Here is a 20,471-nt window from a genome sequence, read left to right as displayed (position 1 = left end):
CTGCAAAGCCTACGTAAGGATCCTCTTATTCGTGGTATCAAGGAGAAGGACCAATACTGGCTGGCAACCCTCCTTGATCCAGGTTACAAGGGTAAGGTTGCGGACCTTATCTTGCCATCGCAGAGGGAGCAGAGGATGAAACATCTTCGGGAGGCCTTGTAGAAAGGTCTGTGCAACGCGTTCCCAGAGACTGGGAGGTTACAAACTCCTGTTTCTGGACAACGTGTTGCTGAGGCTTCGGTCAGTCAAAGAAGGAGCGGTGGAGAAGGTGGCCGTCTGACCGATGCGTTCAGACAATTTTTTGGTCCGCAGCCCCAAGGTATGATCGGTTCCAGCAACCATCGCCAGCGTCTGTTTTACATGTTGCAGGAATACCTAGGGGCAAGATCAGACTTGGACACCTTTCCCACCGAAAATCCTCTGGGTTACTGGGTCTTGAGGATGGATCACTGGCCAGAGCTTGCACAGTATGCAATTGAGCTACTGGCCTGTCCTGCATCCAGCGTTCTTTCGGAACGCACATTCAGTGCTGCTGGAGGCGTGGTAACCGATCACAGGGTGCGTCTGTCCACCGACTTGGTCGATCGACTGACCTTCATAAAAATGAATCAGTCTTGGATCACCACCAGCTACCAAGCACCTGATGCTGATGTAACCGAATAATTTTTTTTGAAATCTCAGATCCCTTCAAAGACTGCCTATGCTAATGCTGAGTGACTATCCCTGAGTAATTATCCTCTTCCTCCTCAATCATCACGCTGATAGCTTGTAAGAACATTTTTGGTTCTGGGCGCCACCACCAGTGCCTAAGGCACAATTTTTCAGCCCCTGTTTAACAGGGGCGTGTAATTACAATTTTTGATGCAATACTTTGCAGCAGGGCTCGTTCCTGCGTTCCAACTAGAGTGTCTGTGAGGGGTTGCAGTGTTGTGGCACCAGCACCAGTGCCTAAGGCCCAATTTTTCTGCCCCTGTTTAACAGGGGCGTATAATTACAATTTTTGATGCAATACTTTGCAGCAGGGCTCGTTCCTGCGTTCCAACTAGAGTGTCTGTGAGGGGTTGCAGTGTTGTGCCACCAGCACCAGTGCCTAAGGTTCAATTTTTCTGCCCCTGTTTAACAGGGGCGTGTAATTACAATTTTTGATGCAATACTTTGCAGCAGGGCTCGTTCCTGCGTTCCAACTAGAGTGTCTGTGAGGGGTTGCAGTGTTGTGGCACCACCACCACCAAAGGCCCAATTTTTCTGCCCCTGTTCAACAGGGGCATGTAATTACAATTCTTGATCTAATATTTCACAGCAGGGCCCATTTCTGCACCCACCAAGAGCGAGTGAGGACTTACAGTGTTGTGGCACCAGCACCACCACCACCACCACCAAAGGCCCAGTTTTTCTGCCCCTGTTCAACAGGGGCATGTAATTACAATTCTTGATATAATATTTCACAGCAGGGTCCTGTGAGGGCTTAGGTTGTTGTGGCCACAACAACACCTAAGGCCCAAATTTCTGCTGAGTATATAGGGCAGGCGCCTACTTTCAAACATCTAACTTACAAACGACTCCTACTTGCAAACGGAAGGAGACAACAGGAAGTGAGATGAAATCTACCCCTAGGAAGGGAAATTCTCTCCTGTAAGAGTTAATATGGGAAAAACATTTCTCCTTTCCACTGATGCTTTCCAATCCTTGTTCCACAAAAAAACCCAAATTCTCAAAAAACATTTGTCATTGGGACAAAAAGTGAGGTGAAATCTTCTAAAGAGGAGGAAAGACAGCAAAACAAATGTCACAGGGGTGATAACCCTTCCCTATGTTTTCCAAAAAGCTTAAAAAAGATTTTTTGGCTGGAGCTAAACACGTTAAAAATGTACCCGTTCAAAATGACAAACAGATTCTACTTAACAACAAACCTACAGTCCCTGTCTTGTTTGCACCGCCTGTATACTGCTGTTCAGAGTATATAGGGCCTGGTGGCCCCACACCTTTCCTTATTTTAATTTGGGTGCGGGGGTTCCCCTTAATATCCATACAAGACCCAAAGGGCCTGGTAATGGACTGGGGGGTACCCATGCCGTTTGTCTCACTGATTTTCATCCATATTGCCAGGACCCGACATTACATTAAACCTGCAAGCAGTTTTAAATGAGATTTCTTTCCTTTAAAAATGACATTTGGTGCAGGGACTGTTCTAAACACGGGAAACACGTGCCACTTTACAGGCATACTATAGACACCCCCCCAGGTACGATATTTAAAGGAATATTTCACTTTTTTTTTTTTTTTTACTTTAAGCATCATTAAAATCACTGCTCCCGAAAAAACGGCTGTTTTTAAAAGTTTTTTTTGCATTGATACATGTCCCCTGGGGTAGGACCCGGGTCCCCAAACCCTTTTTAGGACAATACCATGCAAATTAGCTTTTAAAATGAGCACTTTTGATTTCGAACGTTCGAGTCCCATAGACGTCAATGGGGTTCTAACGTTCGTGCGAACTTTCGGTCCGTTCGCAGGTTCTGGTGCGAACCGAACCGGGGGGTGTTCGGCTCATCCCTATTGCTGACCATATCCAACCCTTTACGACTACAGTGTACCCATCTTCTGATGGCTACTTCCAGCAGGATAATTCACCATGTCACAAAGCTCAAATCATCTCACCACTGGTTTCTTGAACATGACAATGAGATCCCTGTACTCCAATGGCCTCCACAGTCACCAGATCTCAATCCAACTGATCACCTTTGGGACGGGAGATTCGCATCATGGATGTGCAGCCGACAAATCTGCAGCAACTGTGTGATGCTATCATATAAATATATGTCAAAATCTCTGAGGAATGTTTCCAGCACCTTGTTGAATCCATGCCATGAAGAATTAAGGCAGTTCTGAGGGCAAATGGGGGTCCAACCTGGTACTAGCAAGGTGTACCTAATAAAATATATTGTAAGTGTACCAGCCCCAGATGACTGAACAGAACTTCCTTGTGTGTAAAATTTGAAGCTTCTCCCTTAAAACATATTATTGTTGTCACTCATCACATAAAGCTTGTTTCAGGAACAAATATATAGGGATTGCTCAGGATAATTGTGTACCTGTCTTATAAGGAAATTAACCTATTTTGGGAAGAAAGGATACAGACACTTCAAAAGAAGCAGTCTTATTATGCAATACTCAAGTCTCACTGTATCGTTTTAGGTATTTCGCTGAATTATAGGCTTGGAAAACAGAACAGATGTGTCCATACTGTTCATAATAATCCCAGGACAATTTGGCATGGTTATACAGATTGACATGGAAATTTATAGATAGGCAACTCCTATCCTTATATTGATTAGTAGTTCCAAATTAATAATAACTACTGCAGTAGGGAACAGACACAAAAGATACGCTCAGCATCTTTCCAAATAACTGTTCTGCCTTATTATGACGCAATTGAAGGTTTTTATACACATGATTACGTAGGTATCACATTAATATTACAATGGTACTTGTATGGTAACAAGGGGCGTAACATAAGCAGACTATTTCTAATCAGGACTTGAAAGAATGCAAACATGTACTGAAAACATTGTTAATATTGTGTGCACAGTGAGGACAGCGTGCAATACATACAAAATAGAATACAATTATATACAAAACTTACAAATTTCCTTTACAGTCTCCTCTCTTTTGATCAATATTTTGATCACTAACCATACCTATTATCACCTTTAACCTGGAACCTCCACATGCTTAGGTGGAGGTAGTCTTGGCCAAAGAGGCAAAACTCCATTGTGGAGAATATAATAGCTGAGCAGCTTTTTCATGACAAAATGCCTTTTCATTGTGAAAAACAAATGATTGATAAGACATCTTTACAGAATATTGGCTGTACACTCCTGTGGCCAGAATGGGGTTCAAGCTTAATTGTGGGCATGCTGACTTATCAGCATATGTAAACACAGACAACTCTAACAGTTTGCGTAGTGCTTAACAAAATGAAGGCAGAAATTACAATTACATTACAATTTGGTACAAGAGGAATCAGAGGGCCTTGCTCGCTAGAGCTTACAATCTAGGTTATTAATGTTTTGTCTAAAAAAACTGAAATTGGCATGGTGTCTTTCCAGCTTATCACTGATCTCTCATACCAGCTACATTCTTTCATGAGAGCGCAAAGGAGGGGGTCACATCTGCATACATGACACACACAAGAGATAGAACTAAAGGTTCCAGCATTCACACACACACACACACAAATATCTCTTTAAAATCACTTACATTTTTCCCATTTGTACACAACACTTGCATATCATTCTCTCACTTTCTTTTAACTCTTTAATATTTCCCTGCTTAAATTCTGCTTTCCTTATTTTGTTCTGATATCCTTTGCATCCCATCCCATACTTCACATACTTTAGCTTCTATTATTCTATGATCAGACGGGCCAGCCATAGTGCTAATCCCATCTTCCCTCTCTGACAACTCATAAAGTATTCTGTTTTAACTCTCATTTCTCTGTTTTGACTTTACTACTTGTAGTGCCTGACCCCAAATTTATCCCACAACTTAACATCAAAATATCCCTTTCTGTCTAGTGTTAATTGTCACCCTTGATCCATCCTGCTCATGCTCACATAGATAGCTGCTTCTCTAGCTGTTTACTCTGCATGATTCTTAGTCCCTATGGACTTTGGTAACCCAGTTACCCATTGTGGATCCCTGTCCACTCTAACCATTTATCTAGGGGCTCAGTAAAGGTGGAACCGCACCTTCAGTTCATATATTTTATAGCGCTCCTCTTGCGCTGGGCATTTTTGAGGGTCTCTTACCCTTCATTCCCTTACTTAATTTAATGCCCATAATGACTGGCCAGTCTTCTCTACGTGTACCTATACCCTCTTGCCTCTAAACTACTTTATCTAGCAGATGTACAACATATACCTGTGAACAGCACTATTATTCCCTTTCTTACCTATAACACTCCAATGGACAGTAGACAGTAACAACATAACATATATCCACCAATCAATTTAAGTTCAATTAAGGGGAGTAATATAGGTATCCTTTGTCCGGAAAATGCCTTACCGATCAAGGAAGTCTGATAACTCAAATGTAAGCAAAAGGCTTATCTCAGCCGGCTGATTATCAGAAATTCCCGGATCGTCTCAAGCTCCTTGTTTTGGATTCTCAGGGTCACTTGTAAATCCCCCTCCTAGGCAAAGCTCACCATCTGACATGGAAATTTATAGATAGGCAACTCCTATCCTTATATTGATTAATGGTTCCAAATTAATAATAACTACTGCAGAGGGGAACAGACACAAAAGATACACTCAGCATCTTTCCAAATAACTGTTCTGCCTTATTATGACGCAATTGAAGGTTTTTATACACATGATTACATAGGTATCACATTAATATTACAATTGTACTTTTTTGGTATCAAGGGGCGTAACATAGGCAGACTATTTCTAATCAGGACTCGAAAGAATGCAAACATGTACTGAAAACATTGTTAGTGCCGTGTGCACAGTGATGGCAGTGTGCAATACATACAAAATAGAATACATTTTTAGCCGCCTTCCATATCTGATAGCGCGGGAATAATCTTATTATCACTAATTATATACAGAAAATATTTCCTTTACAGGATGCAAGGTTTCTTATTAGCCTGTATACCAGGGAATGGAAAAAATTGCCAAAAAATGAAATGTACTTGCACACTGAAGAATTAAAACTGGCCAACACGTAAGTAAGTTTTGTCCTACCAGGAAATAGTTTTTTCCAACACCATGGAGTTGATTTTCTCACATTCTGACAGACTAATGCTCCCTGCCAGATGTTGTGGGTTGGAAGACAATAGTTCTGAATACATGAAAAATTAATTTTGTTATATTAAAGAATAAATAAATCCAACTGATGACTGGAATGACTAATGCTAAAATAATTGAACCTTATAATAAAAATGCAGGACTTAGTGGAGAAGTCTCCAAAGCTGGGATTCTTGGAGAGACCAATGACAAAAAGAGAAGGGGGAGACAGACTAATAAAATTAGCTATGCAATTTTTCACAGAACCAGTGCTCAGTGGGGGTGTATAAATATGGGAAGTCTTGTAAATAGGGTAATGACTACGAACATGACTTGCCTTTACATTATAATATTTTTTTCTGTTAGCAAAATCTGAAGCAACTCTTTGAATTTTTTTTCCATACAGTTGTAAATTCTCAGTAGAATATCTAAATCAATTTCCTAGCTTTGCAGGAGTGAATTCTGAGCGACAATGAGATTTGTCTAAGCAAGGCGGCCGAGGATTTGTGCCAAGCAGCATTGTCAGTAATGGAAAACGCAAGTTATAAACACAAAGGACTGCTTTCTAGAGTACAAAAATACATTATTATAGAAAATAGATGTTCTACAACATAATAAAGTATAGATGAAGTTAAGTAGATATGTCAACAAGAGAACTGGCTTTAATAAATTAAGACAATATTTTAGGGTGGTCATAAACAAGCAGAATAGCTTGATGTGTGATATCTGTCTGTCCTCCAATGATTGCTAAATACAGAATTTTTACATGGCCCCACTATCACAAATCATGTTTCAATCAGTCACATCACATCTGTCTATTGAGTCAAAGGAGGCAGATTTACATATCTAAGTCAATTTGTCCATTCAGTGAAATAAATCTAACTTAAAGCAGACCTTCACTTAAAAGTATCACTAGTTTGACTCTTCCCCCATCTCAAACATATTTGAAAGGTTTGTTTTTTGGGGGAGGGGACTGGGTTACTTTTTCCTGTCTGGTGTCCATTCCTACTTCTGCCATTCTTGCCTTGGCAGGAATTATGGACGTTTGGCCTGTCACGTCACACCACATGTCCCAGGAAATTGTAGGACCAATCTGACACTGAGGCACAATCGTGTGCATTTGCAGTGGGGAGCTGGCTGTGAAACAGCAGGAAGTCACAGCCAGCATCCACAGCCAAGATGGTGCCACCAGGGATCCAAAGACTGGTAAAGAACTGGCCCAGCTAAAGACAGCATTGGACTCCTGGGCTTGTGACTGTCTGTTTCTGCTACATTATTTGTTGCTGCTGACTTTTATTTATTTTTATTTTTTAAACAACTTGGGTTGCTCTTTTTTAAATCTAGAACGCAAAAAAAAAAGTTTTGTTGCACAAATCTGCCCGGGCGCCCCCACAAAGTGGCTGCACTGCTGCCGATATGATAATACCGGCAGGGCCACCATCAGGGGGGGGACAGCCCATACATATGTAGGGTGCCCGAGGAGCGGACCCCAACCAATGAGTTGTTGTGCGGCCGGCATACCGCAACTGTCATTTTGGGTAGCGTAAGGGAGGGTTTTAACCCCTGTAAGGTTTATTTTTACCATCTTTGTCCCATTGGGGAGATTTACCTTAAAGTGACTGTAAAGGTATTTTTTAAAATAACAAACATGTCTATATTTACCTGCTCTGTGTAATGGAATTGCACAAAGTGGCCATGAACCTCCTTTTTTTGGGTCCCCCACCGGTGCTCCTCTCCTCTGTCCAGTGCCTTAATGCAAGGAATGTTTAGGTTTTACAACAACTTTAACTTCCTTTCCCGTAGCCAAAACAGGAAGTGAGAGGAAATCCCTGTAAATTAGGGGAATCTCTTGGGGCACCAAAACTAGTGTCCCCATTGGAAGATTTCCTCTCTATTACTTTCCGGGGACAACCCAAAATTTGGAATTTTCCTTTACTTTCACTTTCAATGATAGTGATAAACAGGGCAAATAGAGAGGGTGAATCTCCAAAATCGGGACACAGACAGCAATAAAAACTGTTCTAATCCATCTCCACTCTATCCAAAAGTAAAAAAAAATTAAAAACATTTGCCTTTAGTTATACTTTAAATTCAATTTATTGTCTTGAAAATTTTTAGATGCTCAGAGAAAACTATTTTTTGTACAGAAAAAATAACAGAATGCTTTCTTTACATCAACATTTTTCTGGTGTCTCTTAAGCCACATAAGCAGCAGGGATGAGCCCGATGTTCGCCTGTTCGCCAAACAGCAAACATTATACCGTGTTTGTGGCTAATTTGAAAGCTGCGGAACACCGTTAATGTCTATGGGACATTAACAAAAACCAAAAGTGCTCATTCTAAAGGCCTATAAATATGTTTGGGGACCTGGGTCCTGCCCCAGGGGACATGTATCAATGGCAAAACAAGTTTTAAAAACGTCCGTTTTTTCGGGAGCAGTGATTTTAATAATGCTTAAAGTGAAACAATAAAAATGAAATATTCCTTTAAATATCGTGCCTGGGGGGGGGGTGTCTATAGTATGCCTGTACAGTTTTCCCGTGTTTAGAACATTAACACAGCAAAATGACATTTCAGGCCCTTCAGTTCGGTATGGAAATATAAAATCACTACTCCTGAAAAAAAAACAGTTTTTGAAACTTTTTTTTTTTGCATTGATACATGTCCCCTGTGGCAGGACCCGGGTCCCCAAACACTTTTTATGACAATAACTTGCACATAAGCCTTTAAAATTAGCACTTTTGATTTTTCATGTTCGTGTCCCATAGACTTTAACGGTGTTCGCGTGTTTGTCCAAATTGTTTGCCTGCTCGCATGTTCTGGTGCGAACCGAACTGGGGGGGGTGTTTGGCTCATCCTTAATAAACAGAGGCTAAGGCCTGGTTGATGTCTAGATATAACCTTTATATGCCTGCTAATAAACAGAAGATAGTACAACTGGTCAAAGCTGAGCATCTGCCTATCAATTCAAAAGGGAGATGTACTTCTAGGTAGTTGGTATCTGGTTGGGGTGGGTTGGTGTCTGTGCCTATTGCAATCCTCATCAATTCCACTTAAGGGGAGGAAGGGGCAAAGCTGCTACCCATCCTGACTAGTCCATCTATGCACAAAATATCACTGTTTTAAAATCATTGGAGATATAATACAGGGGAGACATCCACCTAACCCTGCAACTCTGCAGCAATTCAATTACAAATATAAAATTTAATTTAGAATATGGCTTATACATCACAAGGGAAACATATTACCCATGACAGGAAATATGATGCCACCCACACCAACAAAACTTCTCAAAGGGGAGGGGTTTTTTTTTATCTTAACCACTTCAGCCACGGAAGATCTGGCTGCTGAATGACCAGGCCATTTTTTGCAATTCGGCACTGTGTCGCTTTAACTGACAATTGTGCGATCATGCAACATTGCACCCAAACAAAATTGACGTCCTTTTTTAACACACAAATATAGCTTTCTTTTATTGGTATTTGATCATCTCTGTGGTTTTTATTTTTTGCGCTATAAACAAAAAAAGAGCGACAATTTTGAAAAAAAACAATATTTTGTACTTTTTGCTATAATAAATATCTCAATTTTTTAAAAAAAATATCAGTTTAGGCCGATATGTATTCTTCTACATATTTTTGGTAAAAAAAAAAAAAAAAAATCGCAATAAGTGTATATTGATTGGTTTGCGCAAAAGTTATAGCATCTACAAAATAGGGGACAGAGTTATAGCATTTTTATTATTTTTTTTTTTTTACTAGTAATGGCGGCGATCTGCAATTTTTATCGGGACTGCGACATTATGGCGGACACATCGGACACTTTTGACACATTTTTGGGACCATTGGCATTTATACAGTGTTCAGTGCTATAAAAATGCACTGTACTGTAAAAATGTGACTGGTAGGAAAGGGGTTAACACTTGGGGGCGATCAAGGGGTTAACTGTGTTCCCTTTGTGTGTTTCAAACTGTAGGGGGAGGGGACTGATCTAGAGGAAATGACAGATCGTGGTTCCTAGCTATTAGGAACTCACGATCTGTCTCTCCTCACAGAACAGAACAAGGATTTGTGTGTTTACACACACATGTCCCCGTTCTGCCTCTCGTGCCCGCGATCGCTCATGGACGGTGGTCATCGTGACCGTCGGCCACGAGGTCCCGCTTAAAGGAGCCGGCGTATAGCTACGACGGCTCGCTGGATCGTACTGACCTGCCACAGTATAATGACGGCGGCTGGTCGACAAGCGGTTAAAGTGGTTTTAAACCCTTACCTATACCCAGTGAAGTGAATGGCCTCAGGTGATACACTGAGATGAAACAATTCCTCCTACATAAGTTGTACCTGTGTAACTACAGCTGTCTGTTCCCTACATCCATTCAAAGTGCAGAATTCACACAGGATCCCCTTCACACAGCACACAGGTACAAAGCTGATGCTGTCAATCAGCTGGAGGTCCCTCCCCTGTCACCATTTTTTGCTTGGTGTCAGGAAAACGCCTCAAAAGTGACTCATATAGACAGCAGAGTAACGAGCCAGTGGACAGAAATGACACTTAGTGCTCTGGATTGAGACAAGTAAACACTGTAGAGGGAAATGCTTTGTTCATATTTTCTGTCTGAGGTTTACAACCACTTTTAGTTAGCCATAGTCCGATCAGCGGAGACTGGCCAAACTTTGATCAGTGTGGGATCATCTATGTTCGATAGGGACAGTGTCTTCCATCAAACAGACTAGTAGGAAGCCTTTTGTTGATCAGCAGCTGCAATCAAACAGCTGTAGCCACTGATGATCAGTGTATTCTGAAAGTGCCAGGTCAATTTGTCAGAACACAATGCCCTGCTGGAGCTGAGGGAAGATTTCTTCATCCATCCAACCCTTTTGTGTTGATGGAGGAATCTGGTTGTTTTTTTTTTTAACCAGCTTATTTATCTACAGCCAGCATTACTCTGGACTAAAACTAAAACTGATGAATGGCACTCCTGTTACTGCCGGTTCACACAGGGGCAACACGACTTGCAGGCTGACTCACAGAGGCGACCTGCACACGACTTCCGCGGCGACTTGCAAAATGACTTCTGTATAGAAGTCAATGCAAGTTGCCTGAAGTCGCCCCAAAAATAGTACAGGAACCTTTTTCTAAGTCGGAGCGACTTGCATCGCTCCTATTAGAATGGTTCCGTAGTACAGAACGGGACACGACTTGTCAGGCGGCTAAGTCACCTGACAAGTCGCCCCTATGTGAACCGAGTGTTACTAAGCAGGTTGTGAGACATTGAACTTGACAGGCATATATCTTCTCTCAGCTAAGATAACCAGGTTTGAACTTTCATTCACCAACTGTCACTTTCATTCTATCTAATCCTTCTGTTATACCAAAGGCATGTTCATGAATAAACCACAATATGATTGGCTACTAGGAGTTATATACCCTTCTCTTTCAAACACTTAACCTCTATCATAATATAGACAGAAAGGCCGGCAACTCTGGAGATTCCATCTGAAGTCTTTATTGTAACATGACCATGTTTAAAGTAACTTTCTGTCTTTACATTTGAACTTCTGTCTATGGGTGTAAGGAGGACATCCGAGCCAGAGCACCTGGGTTTGCCATTGTTAACTCATCATATCCTTTGTTTTCACAGTTCAGATCGGTGCTTTTTTGCATTTTGTCTTGCTGGATGGTCTACCACAATATACCTCCAAACTGTAAAAAATTTTAAAATGGGACTCACGGGACCTCATGTCTGATCCACAAGGTATTTAAAAAATGGTCTGGCCTTATTTAAGCAGGCCATACGTGGTCGAATTTTGAACGAAATTTTCTTTTCAAAATGAGAAAGTTTGTTTTTTTCGTGATCCGATGACGCCACCATTCATTTTCGAAATTCGGCCGACCAAGCCTTCAATTTCACCTCATGTTGCTACAGAAAAGAATATTCGTGGCTGGGAATCTTCTTTTCTCTCCGTAAATTTTCTTTCCTTATTACATTTCTCGCACGATTCTCCCATCATTGATTAGAAAATCGTTTGTTTTTCTAAAAATTTCCAACATGTCCGATTCCTCAAATTTGATTGCCGCACGGAAATCGCCCGTTGCTGCAGCCCACTAATGGTGCGAAATTCGTACGAAAATTCTTTGATACGATTTTCGAAAAGAAAATTCTTTCGAAATTCGAACCGTGTATGGCCGGCATTAGATGAATATTTACCAGTGAATGTGAAATTCACCAAACATTCACTGCAAGTAAATCTTCCTGGTCGATGTGTTTTGATATCCAGTGAATGGTTCACCACCAGTGAACGTTTAATGAATGCCAAATTCACTGCTTTATAATAATGTTCAGCACTGCAAGCTGAGACAAACCTTCTATAACTGAGGTTGCTGGAGGGTATATAATAAAGATATATGGCAGATATATTTTTTTTATACGTCCCTCTTCCAGTGGTCTAGTAGAAGAAGGGTTTAGGGTGGGCCTTGTGTATACCTTGTGTATGATTATATAACTGTAAAGCTTGCAAACTAGATTATGTCTTGGTGGAAGCTAAAGGGAAATTCATAATAAGTGATAACACAATCTGCTGTACAGGTGTTACATGCTGTCATACAACTCACCAAATGCTTTTGCGACATCTCCTGGACAGCTGCAGCCGCCATCCTTGAAACAAGATAAAAATAGAATCACTCAAACGCATGCATGTGTAAATCATCTCTTTTATAGTCTATTTTATATTTGGATTTTTTTTTTATGTATGAATATACTAAATGTAAATATCTATTCTATTATAGTCATAAAATTCTAAATAACGCTCAGGTTTTAGCATTGTCACGGAATACTGGCTAGGAAGATCTTCACAAAATAAATAGAGCACGACATGCTACAGTTCATTTGATAATGTTATCTCCTACAAATGCAGTGGCTTTGTCACAGGAGACAATTAGAGTAGAGTAGTGAGTGTTTGCTTTGTCTTAGATCTGGACCGCCATCTAGTGGACAAAACACAAAACTGTGTTTACCTTTCCTGGAATTACTATTCTGTAACATTTGGCTAAACCATACAGTAAAATGATGCAATGTTACAAAATCATAAACCACAAACCCTCTGGCTGAGAAGTTCTGATTACAGCTGGTGGTAACATAAGATATTTACATTTTTATAAGCTTACTCCTTAAAGGAAGTTGTTTTATAAAAACATGTTTTACAGTCCTGTAAGCCCCCATTCACACTGTGTGGTGCATTGTGCATAGGGAGGGCCATTCATTTCAAAGGAAATGTGGAAAATAAAACCTCAAGTATCTTTTTTCAGCTTTGCATGTTTTTTATCATGCGTCTTGCTTGCCGCATTTGGGGTACAATTCATAATTAATGGCACTGCAAGTGCCGCATGCATTTCTTGTGTTTTTGCTAAAGTGTTCACGGACTATACAATTGTGAATGCAGCCTAAAAGTATACCTTATACAGTGCATCCAGAAAGTATTCACAGTGCTTCACTTTTTTCCACATTTTATTATGTTACAGCTTTATTTCAAAATAAATTAAATTAAAGATTAAATTCATTATTTTCCTCAAAATTCTACAAACAATACCCCATAATGACAATGTAAAAAGAAGTTTGTTTGAAATCTTTGCAAATTTATTAAAAATAAAAAAAGTATTCCTAGCCTTTGCCATGACACTCAAAATTGAGCTCAGGTGCATCCTGTTTCCACTGATCATCCCTGAGATGTTTCTACAACTTGATTGGAGTCCACCTGTGGTAAATTCAGTTGATCGGACATGATTTGGTAAGGTACACACCTGTCTAAATAAAGTTCCACAGTTAACAGTGCATGTCAGAGCACAAACCAAGCCAAGATGCCCAAGGAATTGTCTGTAGCCCTCCGAGACAGGATTGTATCGAGGCACAGATCTGGGGAAGGGTACAAAAAAAAAGTCTGCAGCATTGAAGGTCCCAGTGAGCACAGTGGCCTCCATCATCTGTAAATGGAAGAAGTTTGAAACCATCAGGACTCTTCCTAGAGTAGGCCACCTGGCCAAACTGAGTGATCAGGGGAGAAGGGTCTTAGTCAGGGAGGTGACTAAGAACCCAGTGGTCACTCTGACAGAGATCCAGAGTTTCTATGTGGAGAGAGAAGAACCTTTCAGAAGAACAACCATGGCTGACGTGTTTCGAAAGGTTACCTTCTTCCTCAGAGCCTAGGCATGCATCAGCCAGCAGAGGTCCTCATGTCCTCTCTTTCATTGTCTGGAGACTGTGGTTATCAGACCAATTGCCATCATTTGAAAGGCATTTACATTGCAGGTTCTTTCATATGCTTGTGAGTAGTTTTTAATTTGTTTTTTAAATAAACTCATTTAAGGATAATGCACAAGGCTGGCCAGTATGGTAGAGTGGCCAGACGGAAGACACTGCTCGGTAAAAGGCACATGACAGCCCACCTGGAGTTTACCAAAAGGCACCTGAAGAACTTTCAGACCATGAGAAATAAAATTGTCTGGTCTGATGAAACAAAGATTGAACTATTTTGCCTTAATGGCAAGCATCATGTCTGGAGGAAACCAGGCACCCCTCATCACCTAGCCAATACCATCTCTACAGTGAAGCTTGGTGGTGGCAGGATCATGCTTTGGGGATGTTTTTCCGCAGCAGGAACTGGGAGACTAGTCAGGATTGAGGGAAAGATAAATGCAGCAATGTACGGAGACATCCTTGATGAAAACCTGCTCCAGAGCACTCTGGACCTCAGACTGGGGTGAAAGTTCATCATCCAACAGGACAATGACCCTAAGCCAAAATAACAAGGGAGTGGCTACAGGACAACTCTGTGAATGTCTTTGAGTGGCCCAGCCAGAGCCCAGACTTGAACCTGATTGAACATCTCTGGAGGGATCTGAAAATGGCTGTGCACTGACGCTCCTCACCCAACTTGATGGAGCTTGAAAGGTCTTGCAAAGAAGATTGGGAAAAACTGCCCAAAAACAGGTGTGCCAAGCTTGTAGCATCATACTCAAAAAGACTTGAGGCTGTAATTGGTGCCAAAGGTGCTTCAATAAAGTATTGAGCAAAGGCTGTGAATACTTATGTACATGGGATTTTTTTTGTTTTGTTTTTTATTTTTAATAAATTTGCAAAGATTTCAAACAAACTTCTTTCACATTGTCATTATAAGTTATTGTTTGTAGAATTTTGAGGAAAATAATTAATTTCATCCATTTTGGAATAAGGCTGTAACATAACAAAATGTGGAAAAAGTGAAGCGCTGTGAATACTTTTTGGATGCACTGTGTGTCTTAATTGAAGGATTACTAGGGGGAAATGTATTTTATTGTAGTATATATGTCCTTACATGTGGTGACTATATTAGCATTAATTTTTAGGACATTTTAGCAAGTTTATTAATCTTAACAGAAATGCAATGTCGTAACTTTCTATGCACTGAACTGAAAGAACAACGTTTTCTTCCTTCCAAACTATCTTCCATAAAGGAATTCCCCCATCCCTTCATGTAATAGGGATGAAGAGAAAAATACATGTTTGTAGATCAAATCAGGAGAGCAGCTTAGTGTGACAACCATGGCTCCCACCATAGATAGAGTGGCACGATTAGGTATAGTCACAAGTGGTCAGGAAGTGTATTATTCATAGAATTTCTAGGGAAAAATTAAGGAAACATACTCAATAAAAGAAAATGAATGCAGGCACTACATCTAAGGATTGGTAAGTTGCAGTTTATAAATGTTTTGCTTACAGATACACAAATATTTTTTGAAGCCAATCCGGTCTGGTCTCCAGCGGCGGAAGCTCTGCAGAGGACACAGCCATCAAAGGCTGTAAAATGATCAGGGAGTGACGTCACCCATAGACTTACTATGGGGCTTCCGTTGTCAGCTGTGTCCTCTGCATCCCTTCAACAAGCTGACAGCTCAGCGTGTGATCGGGTCGGATCGGCTTCAAAAAAGGTATGTATACTGATTTCTTCATTACAGGGTGAGATAGGTTATTGTTAGATCGTGGATATCTGTAGATGCAGGGATTTTAGTGTTTATTGTGGACTTCTACTTTAACTAAAGATACAAAGAACCCACAGTTGTTAAATATAGAAGCTGTATGTAATGATAAAATTGATTCAAAACCATTATAGTTTTCCTTTATGATACAGAAGATTGAACTATAAGGATTTAAAGTGATTCTAAAGGCAGAAGGTTTTTTTACCTTAATGCATTGGCTCCTGCTGCTGTCAGTCACAGCCAGTGAGGGGGGAGCAGGGGAAGAAGCCAAGCCACAAAGACACATAGAACCGTCTCGGGAGAGAGCACGCACGTGTGCCCACATAGCAAGCAGCTTACTATAGGGGCACTCAGTGAGGGAAGGGCAGGTGACCAGAGAAGAGGCGGATCGGGGCTACTTTGTGTAAAACCATTGCACAGAGCAGGTAAGTAGAATATATTTGTCATTTAAAAAAAAAATAAAACTATATCCTTCACAATCACTTTAACCAGCAAACCTCAAGAGAGTAAAACATTCAAGCTACGTAAAAAGATAAAGTGCAATATGCAAAATGCAGAAATTGCTTGCTGTGCCCCCGTTAAGAAGATTCACCTTTTCTTTTTGTCCCATTTACCGCTATTTTTGTAAGTGAAAGTAAAAGAAAATGGCAAATTTTGGGTTGACATCAAACAGTAACAGAGGGGAAATTTGCCAATGGAGATACTAGTTCTGGTGACCCTTTAGACACCCAAGCATTCCTTCCCTTTGGAGGGATTTTCTCTCACTTCCTTTTTGGCTATGGGACAGGAAGTGAAGGGAAATCTCCACAATGGTAAGCAGATTGAAAAAAAAAAAAAACAACTGACAGGAGTTATAACCCTCCCTTACTCAAACCAAAGACGAAAAAAAATGTTTTGCTTTAGTGACACTTTAAGCGTTATGTTCAATAGTACATTAGTTCTTGCGGAGCACTCAGATTTCTTTGTAAAACAAACAGCAATATTAAGCTTTGCACAGATTTTTCAGAAAAATAATAAACAGCGATATTCGGCTTTGCACAGATTTTGCAGCAACATAATAAGCAGCAATATTAGGCTTTGCATGGACTTTCAGGACCAGTGACCTTGTTTTCTTCTATGGTACTGTAAAGTGAAAAACAGATTCTGCAAAGGCTGTCGATTGGTCAGTAGCAGTAAGTAACAGTGAAAAGATGAGCTAAAAAAAGTTCAGTCGCATGTGTTGTTCAGTAAACACATCTCTGTACTTACGGAAATGATGTGCCCTTTCAACCCGTGGGCAGAGTCAGCACATTCAATCACAGCACTCAACTGGGGGTAACCAACACCTGTTTTAATCCTGGTTGTGCAAACAGATCCTGCATAAGAAGGTACATAAAAAAGAGAGAATTAGTTCTATGGTCTTTATAACAGGCAAAGCTAGCCCTGCTCAACTCTTTCCATGTCCAGCAGAACCTATGTTCATTTGATGCGCCAGACTTTCTCAGTTTACGACTATGTACTTCATTAAAATATAGCTAGAGGCAGTAACTTACACTGGGCAAAAGTATACAAGTAATGCCTTTTTCTTAGTTTTTTTTTTGTTGTATAAACATTTTATTGAGAGCATATACATCCATGGCTCAGCAAGCCTGTCTTATCAATATATATATGCGATTACAGTTCAATCAGATAGAGGCAGTCTGAATCTGGATTAAACAATTTTAGATTATGAGCAGAGAGTCAAAGGTGATTATGATGTCTAGTTATATATATCTTCAAAGGTTTTTCTTAGTTTCTTTGCTTATCTCCCATTCATATTCTCGCTTTCCTTTCTGCCTTTGTGTGTGCATGTGTGTGTATATATATATATATATATATATATATATATATATATATATATATATATATATATATAAACACTATATTGTCAAAAGTATTGAGACACCTGCTTTTACATGCATATGAACTTTAATGGCATCCCAGTCTTAGTCTGTAGGGTTCAATATTGAGTTGGCCCACCCTTTGCAGGTATAACAGCTTCAACTCTTCTGGGAAAGCTGTCCACAAGGTTTAGGAGTGTGTCTATGGGAATGTTTGACCAAAGCGCATTTGTGAGGTCAGGCACTGATGTTCGACAAGAAGGCCTGGTTTGCAGTGTCTGCTCTAATTCATCCCAAAGGTGTTCTATTGGGTTGAGGTGCAGGCCAGTCAAATTCCTCCACCCCAAACTCATCCATATCTTTATGGACCTTGCTTTGTGCACTGGTCTAAATCATTTGGTGGAGGGCGGATTATGGTGTGGGGTTGTTTTTCAGGGGTTGGGATTGGCCCCTTAGTTCCAGTGAAGGGAACTCTTAGGGCATCAGCATACCAAGACATTCTGGACAATTTCATGCTCCCAAGTTTGTGGGAACAGTTTAGGATCGCCCCTTCCTGTTTCAACATGACTGCGCACCACTGCACAAAGCAAGGTCCATAAAGACATGGTAGAGCGAGTTTGGGGCGGAAGAAACTTGACAGTCCTAACCTCAACCTGATAGAACACCTTTGGCATAAATTAGAGCGGAGACTGTGAGCCAGGCCTTCTCATCGACATCAGTGCCTTACCTCACAAATGCGCTTCTGGAAGAATGGTCAAGCATTCCCATAGACACTCCTAAACTTTATGGACAGCCTTCCTAGAAGAGTTGAAACTGTTATAGCTGCAAAGGGTGGGCCAACTCAATATTGAACCCTACGGACGAAGACTGGGATGCCATTAAAGTTCGTGTAAAGGCAGGTGTCCCAATACTTTTGGTAATATAGTGTAGCATTTATTAAGCAAACTCCTTTTGTCTGCAAGAAACACCTGCTGAGAGGCAGTTGTCAGCAACATGACTAGCTGACAGCCAAATGGGGTCTGTATGTTTTTGAGATGTCTTTATACATTGACATAGAATCTACAATTCCCAATAAGATCCTGCTAAATATTCTGTATTATACAGGAATTTGTTGTACCATCTGAATAGCGTATTCTCCCTTGGTCCTATAAAGTATTATGTGCACACTAGAAAAAAACAGGTGTTAGTTGTGTCATTTAAACTTTAAATGATACAACTAATACCAGGTTTTTAGTGCATTTAATAATTTATGTGGCCAAGGGAAACTGAAACATTAATATAATCCTTACATTATAACCAGGGATAAGATTAAAAACACAAACATTCAAAAAAGTATGTGTTCTGGAATACTTATAATGTAATCGTTACTGATGGATTGGACTTTACTATGTATGCGTTAATGTCTTAATGCTAGCATCTAGTGCCAACTCAGCATTTCTAGAACTTGTTATTTCTGTATTTGTTAATGGTATAACCCAGCTCCCCCGTTTCTTCTTCTCCATGTTTACTCAGTGAGCTGCCAGCCTTCATCACAAGCAGAAGGTTGAGAAGATCATTGTCTCTTTACACTTCAAATAACCGGTGAACATCCAATTTTCTGTACCTTAGGCTGGGTTCACACTATTGCGAATTGGATACGGGTTCCCCACATTCAATTCGCAATAGCAGGAGGTTTTGACCAGCTTTCTATGGAGCTGATTCACATATCTCCACTGCGGATCCCATGCAAATTTGCACAGGAGCCCTGTGCATCTTTTGGTCCGTTTCAGGTCCAGTGAATTCAGCCAAAAATTTGGGGCAGAAATCAGACCTGAAATGGTGAATGGAGCCACACTGAACTCCTGCTGTGAGCCGCACACGAAGATAGTATGAACCCAGCCTCAAGATCTAAAACCACATTGGATTTAACTTCTGAGTTTCTTAAGGAGTTAAGCTGCCTGTTAAGGGAGCTTATTGAGCAGGTGACCATAACGGCTGGACAGACCAAGGTCTAAAGGTGGCATTTGAAACAGAACAGCATACGAGGGACCATTAATTAGACCGTTGTCTTTATTCTGGAGCCCAGATTTTCAATTCAAAGACATAGTTCAGTAGAGACACCCACATAATGTACATAGCATTAAAAGCCTTTGCTTATAAAAAACTACATGTGATCTTCTAAAATGAGGTTACATGATCCTTTTTCCAACTTAAAAGATGCAGTCTAGGAGGAGGGATCAATGCAATTGCTCAAAATGGTAATGTGATGTAGTGACATGATACTAGGATATTTGCTCAGTGACACACTAATTAGGGCATACCATGCTGTTAATCAGCCACCAGTGCACATTCTTAGCAATAGTGCCACTAAAGTGACAAAATTATCATCATATATTGCAGTGCCATCATGACAGCAATAAGAAGATAAGGACTGTTACTGTACTGATAATGTAATATACATTGAGGCTGGGTTCACAGTGAAGCACGGAGCGGCTCACAGCAGGGGTCCGGTGCGTCCCTGTTTACCATTTCATGTCTGACTTCAGTCCAAATTTTTGGCTGAATTCGGACCTGAAACGGACCAAAAGACTCACAGGACTCCTGTGCATTTTGCCCCAGAGCCCCTCCGGAGATGTGTAAACAGGCTCCATAGAGAGCCGGTCACAATCTCCTGACATGTGAATTGGATGCGGGGAAACCTGCATCCAATTCGCAATAGTGTGAACCCAGCTACAAATTGCTGCAGTAAAAAAAGGGCCCAAACTTCAAAGTACTTTAAAATGCCAGGGTATCGATATATGGCATACACAAAGCCACAAACATTTTTTTTCCA

At 40.6% G+C, this 20,471-nt stretch overlaps 1 protein-coding gene across 1 annotated transcript in view; it reads right to left on the bottom strand.

Moving 5' to 3' along the window:
* Window positions 1-20,471, bottom strand: part of GMPR (guanosine monophosphate reductase) — a 143,111-nt gene that overhangs the window by 28,346 nt on the left and 94,294 nt on the right. Inside the window, exons 6-7 of the mRNA XM_073631101.1 lie at window positions 17,049-17,155; window positions 12,405-12,447 (exon numbers count right to left, since the gene is read on the bottom strand). Of these exons, the coding sequence (XP_073487202.1) occupies window positions 12,405-12,447; window positions 17,049-17,155 (150 nt within the window). The remainder of the gene's footprint in view (window positions 1-12,404; window positions 12,448-17,048; window positions 17,156-20,471) is intronic.

The sequence above is a fragment of the Aquarana catesbeiana genome, linkage group LG05, assembly GCF_042186555.1.
Source record: "Aquarana catesbeiana isolate 2022-GZ linkage group LG05, ASM4218655v1, whole genome shotgun sequence".
Lineage (NCBI taxonomy): Eukaryota > Metazoa > Chordata > Amphibia > Anura > Ranidae > Aquarana > Aquarana catesbeiana.
The sequence above is the reverse complement of the archived record's forward strand: the minus strand, read 5'-3'. Positions and strand labels throughout refer to the sequence as shown.